This window comes from Anguilla anguilla, chromosome 12, assembly GCF_013347855.1.
Source record: "Anguilla anguilla isolate fAngAng1 chromosome 12, fAngAng1.pri, whole genome shotgun sequence".
NCBI classification, from domain to species: domain Eukaryota; kingdom Metazoa; phylum Chordata; class Actinopteri; order Anguilliformes; family Anguillidae; genus Anguilla; species Anguilla anguilla.
This window is the reverse complement of record NC_049212.1, coordinates 30,341,766-30,346,929: the sequence shown is the minus strand read 5'-3', so window position 1 is coordinate 30,346,929 and position 5,164 is coordinate 30,341,766. Positions and strand designations below refer to the sequence as shown.

Sequence of the window (5,164 nt, the reverse complement as noted above, 5' to 3'; positions counted from 1 at the left end):
ATCCTGCTGATTTATGCTTTTTCAAATGTTTATATGGATTATATGGTTGGTTGAAAGCAATCAGTGTATGCTGAAAAGCATATTTCAACCTTGTGCTGATGATTTTGCTTTCATATTCTATTTTTAATTGTATTATTGCTAATTGTTCAAAAATGTGATGTTTCTAGCAATCTTAATCATGGTAAATGTGTTTTTTTTACAGCTTTTATCTTGCAAAAAAATTAACTATCCCTACAAACCAAAACTAATCTTCAATAGTCTATTTGCCTGTTGATGAAAGTACAGTTTGATACAGGTCTTTTGGAAAAGAACTTGTAGAGTCAAACTGCACGAATGTCTTTGTCTTCTATGTAAAATAACACACCCAGGCATTTTAACACTTATGCATAGCAGTTATACAAAACAAAAACTTTTTTCAAGAAAAGTGTACTCAGTCTGTGGCGTTCATGGACTGAAATAATTTGTCAACCCTTTGCCAGTCTTCTGAGTATTTTTGCTTGTTTTATTTTTTCCAGTTGTTCTCTTCTCTGCTCTTCACTTCTCTCCTGCTCTTCTCCTCTTCCTCCCTTCATATTTCTCTACAAGACCTGGAACTTCCAGGAGTTCTGGTCTTTGTAGTCCAGGCAGTCTGCCGCATTGAAGTTGAGCTTCCAAGAGGCAGCTTGGTCCTTGTAGTCCAGGCAGTCGACGGCACCGAAGCCCAGGGAGGCGGCAGTGTAGCCCTGGGAGGAGAGGGAGGCTGGAGACTGGCTCAGGGGCCCGCCCATAGAGGAGGCAGAGATGGGGCTGAGGGCGCCCCCTGTGGCAGACAGCTGCGGGTGCATGGGCGAGAGGTAAGAGCTGCAGTCCAGGCCGGTGAAGTAGGAGGAGGAGCCTCCGTAGCTCTGGCTGTAGGCCGGCGCCTGGCTGTAGGTCATGGGGTAGGCGGTGGAGCGCTGCATGCAGGGCGTGGTGGAGGCGGACAGCGGGTCCTGCAGCGGCGAGATGGAGGCCGGGCTCCAGATGGACACGGTGGCGCTGGCGCTGCTGGAGCTGGGGGTGATGGCGGTGCCCGGGGGAGGCGGCGCTGGGCTGTAGGGCCCGTTGACGGAGGCGTTGGGCTCCGAGCCGGCCTCCCGGGCTGGGGAGGCTTTCTTTTTGGGCGGGCGGGGCTTGGACTGCCCGCTGCTCTGCTGCTGCTGCTGGCGGCATTTGGCGCGACGGTTCTTGAACCACACCTGAGAAAGAGAAAGAACACTACGGTCAATGAGGCCAGTGCTACAGTCGCTGTGAGCACCAAGACCAAGGTGCCAGCAAAGCACCGCTCTGGAGAGGTACACTGGCCATTAGATTTATTCAATCGATCCTATTTTATCGTGCATTGTGATCAACTGGAAATCAGTTCCACTCAATCAAAAATATACCAATGTACGAACAAGATGAGAGAACTGAGGTGCAGCCGCCCCCCCCCATCCTGACACCCCAAACTCACCTGCACGCGGGATTCGGGCAGGTTGATTTTGAGGGCCACCTCCTCCCTCATGAAGATGTCAGGGTAGCGCGTCTTGGCGAACAGCGCCTCCAGGATGTCCAGCTGGGCGCGAGTGAAGGTGGTCCGCTCCCGGCGCTGTTTCCGCGGGGTGTCTGCAACGCACGGAGAAGCACAGCCTCCATTTTAGCAGCTTCTTACTCCTGCCAGCCACCGGTTCCTATCAGAACTGCTGTTTTCAGTGTTTTTATTTCCCATTAAAGAACATATTGGCAGCTGAAGCTGTAGTGTTTGCAATGGCAATTAAAAGTGGTTTATATTGTTGATGCACTCAAAATAGTTAATGTGATATGGACATTAAGGAGCAAGAGTAGTGCTGATAAACAGTCATGTCATTATATTTTCCTGATTTTTAATGGGCCAGCCAGGAAACTGTGGACAGTTCTATAGGCATCGGTGTTACAGAAGGCCTGTCATACCCATAGTGGAATAGACTTAACACAGTGAGACGAGAGAGAACATACAGTCGGGTTAATAAACGCGTAAATGTCGAAATAGGAAGAATAGAAAGAAAGCAAAAAGCGAAGGAGACTCCGCCTAATGGAGCGTAAGCGAATATGAAATAAAAACTAAATTCAATTTGTTGAGATTCGTGTTGCTAGTTCAATGTTTCTTCACGAAGTATGCTTTTATCTTTACTTAAAACATACTCAAGTTATAATTTATGGGGCAAAGTAACATTACCTTTGACTGTTGTTACTGTTAACTCCCTACGCGGCTTGTTTGCAGTTTAATTGAGGTTTAATGTTCAATTCAACGTGTAGAAATTTTGAATGAAAAATGTAAGCGGTAGATTTATGCTTCATATACAACAGGAATAATTCGGTGGACATTGCCTTTTTTCTGTACGCCAAAAAGTGTGTGTGTGTGGGGGGGGGGGGGGGGTGGGTATTATTATTAATATTTTTTATACAAAATAGGCCTTTCATTTTATTTTGCTTAAATTATATTTTAATTTACTGGACGTTGATGTCATATGACAGCTACAGCGATACTCAAAGCGCACACCTCCTCCAGTTGCTTTTAGCAAGTTCAGGGCGTATCAATCTTTCGCGCGTGTAATGGGCTATGATTTGACCAAGATTTGGGAACTCCATCCATGGACTTTGCTATTCATCCTTTTAATGACAGGATGAACAAAAAGACGGACACACGTGGGCTGTCACACAACCACCACAGCGAACGATATATAGCCTATTAGAATTTTTTAATCGAAGATGTATTCGTTGCAATACTGTGGCTCTAAAACGTAAACCTATTTTTATAAATACCTAATTTTCTGAGAAATAAACAATTAGCTGTGTGTTGTTAATCCAAAAACATTTTTTCACTACCAAATCGTATTTGTTCGATTTATAAAAATATTTCTTGTTTGCAACGAAATTGCTTGCATTAGCATTCAGTGATCATTTTCGTTCCGCCCTTACAACAATAAGTGAATGTGTGTTTGTTTGCACCATGCTGTTCAGATTTTTTCAGAATTAGGCCGACATATTGAAATACTTTTAATATGTTTTATCTTCCCTTTAATAATATGATATACAGTATAATAAGGGAGAATATAGCGTCTTTAAATGTTCCTTAAATTATTTTAACTGCAGGTCCCGTGGATTAGTGGGATATTTCGTAAAATTTAGCAGTATAGAACTAAATAGTTCACAATTTCGGGAATTTTACAATGACTATGTAAAATTGGAGCCACAATGCCGTGCAAAATACGAATGAATAAATAATCCCTTTGTTGTCAAATTATTTTTTCCTAAAAGAGCCCATGGAAACTTGGATGTAAGCGAAGTAGTTTTCATATAGTCGATTACCGTATACCTGCGTATTCCTTCACATGTTCAAGCTAAATTTCCTCTCGCTTTGCTTCCGAAATTATAGCGGAGTTTTAGGATTGTTCCGTTATTCATCGAAATATCGTTGCGAGAAGAAAAACTGAGGCGTCTGTGACAGGATTTTCTTTTAATTAAATGTTTTTGGTTAACGGTTTTGAGTGACATCATTTTGGCATTTCCTTATATATTTAGTATATCATAGCCTAAGATGTGGCAGTGAACAGGTGTACAGATGCAGTCTTGGTAATTAACGAGGTGGGCTACTCCCAGTGTTTCCTCCATGGACTGCTTGTATTGATGGGTCTGCATTTCACCTTGAGAAAAAGACTTCTTGAAACACCTGCGCTGTCCGATAACTCTTTTATAAAGTTCGCATTGGTTATCTTTAGTTTTGCAGATAGTGTAATTGTTAAAATAAACATTTCTTGAAAACTATTTTAAAAATCTCATCACATGACATTGCTTCGCTTCAAATCCCCTCCCCAGACAGTTGAGATTATGAGTTTTTGTGGACGTCGTGTTTTGCTCTTTGAAACATGCAATGCAGATACTCGCACGCACACACAAGTACACAGACTACACGCACTCACAAACACGCAATCAGTATTATCGTTTGGAATTCAGGTGCATCGGCAGCGCAAATGTGGAGAAAGCTGTTGCGTCCACTGTTCAGTTCAGTCAAGCCTCTTTTCTTTGAAATCAAAAGTATCTCACTGCCCATATATAGAATCACGGCCTCTGTGAATACCTGACGGGGCTGAAATCGTATTGTTGTATTATTTAATTGTCGTTTATTGTGGTTAAATGTTGAAAACATTTCCACGCCTGTATCTCCCTCATGGCGCGTAAAAGTCTGATCTTGACCAGTTTCTGGGGGCCACTACCACACAATCCCAGACTGAAAGAGAATAACACTCGACCAACGGTCAAATGACCACATAGACATACTAAAAACAAGGATTTCCATTTTGTAGCAGTTTGGTTATCATGACAGCTATTAATAAAGACTTACACTCAAAGCAACAGGCACAAGTACGCACAAACAGTATGTTACCAACCAGAATGACAATATTGTATCGTAAATTAACACGGTTATAAATATTAGTAATACAGAATATAATAATAAATGCGATACTTACTCGGGTATCCTACTGCGGAGTGTAGCAGGTCCATGCCCGTGCCGGACAGAGTTAACCCGTTCACGGCGTAATGAGGCTGCTTAATGTAAGACATCATGCCTGTGCCGGCTCTATTAAACGCTCTCTCTCTCTCCCTCTCTCTCTCTCATACACTGTTACGCCAGGGGCCGGGTTTTCCTTCACCGAATGGAGTCTCACGGGTTGCCTGTCCCTTTCTGTCTCTCTGTCTCTCTCTGTCTAATTTTGTTGTTTTTGTCCCCCTCTCCGCTGTGTCACGATTAGCCTGATTTGGGCGAGCGGGTCGCAGAAGGCGAAGTTGGACTTCGGGTCCTCGGCCAAGAGCAAAGGTGTAATGCACAGCTGCTGCTTGTGTCGCCCGTGTAGACACCTGTAGAACTTTCCAAGAGGAGGTGTATACTGTTTTTTGGTTTTGATCTGTTTACTCGTTCTCCCTTCGCACGCAGAATCGCATGAACTAGGCTATTGCTGACGCTTTGGTTCGGGATATTTATTCAAGCAGATACGTGCGTTTTAGATTAATGCCCGCAATAGCGCTGAAGAGGGAAATGCCTCTTCTCTTCCTTCTGCGAATCTGTCGGTCCCTTGGCAGCACTCTACTGTCCGTGTCTCTCGGCGCTGTTAAGACGGGTCTCCTTCTG

The 5,164-nt window shown here is 43.6% G+C and overlaps 1 protein-coding gene across 2 annotated transcripts; it reads right to left on the bottom strand.

Moving 5' to 3' along the window:
- Positions 1-578: 578 nt before the first annotated feature.
- On the bottom strand, positions 579-4,639 carry LOC118210143 (homeobox protein otx5). 2 transcript variants are annotated; one of them, XM_035386051.1, is made up of 3 exons: positions 4,506-4,639; positions 1,472-1,647; positions 579-1,217 (listed from the first exon to the last, which is right to left on the bottom strand). In XM_035386051.1, the coding sequence occupies exons 1-3, from the start codon at positions 4,600-4,602 to the stop codon at positions 579-581; spliced, it is 912 nt and encodes a 303-aa protein (XP_035241942.1). In that variant the 5' UTR covers positions 4,603-4,639. The 2 variants fall into 2 exon arrangements, with proteins under 2 accessions (XP_035241942.1, XP_035241943.1); XM_035386052.1 differs by having other exon boundaries at positions 1,472-1,623.
- Between the last annotated feature and the right edge of the window lie 525 nt (positions 4,640-5,164).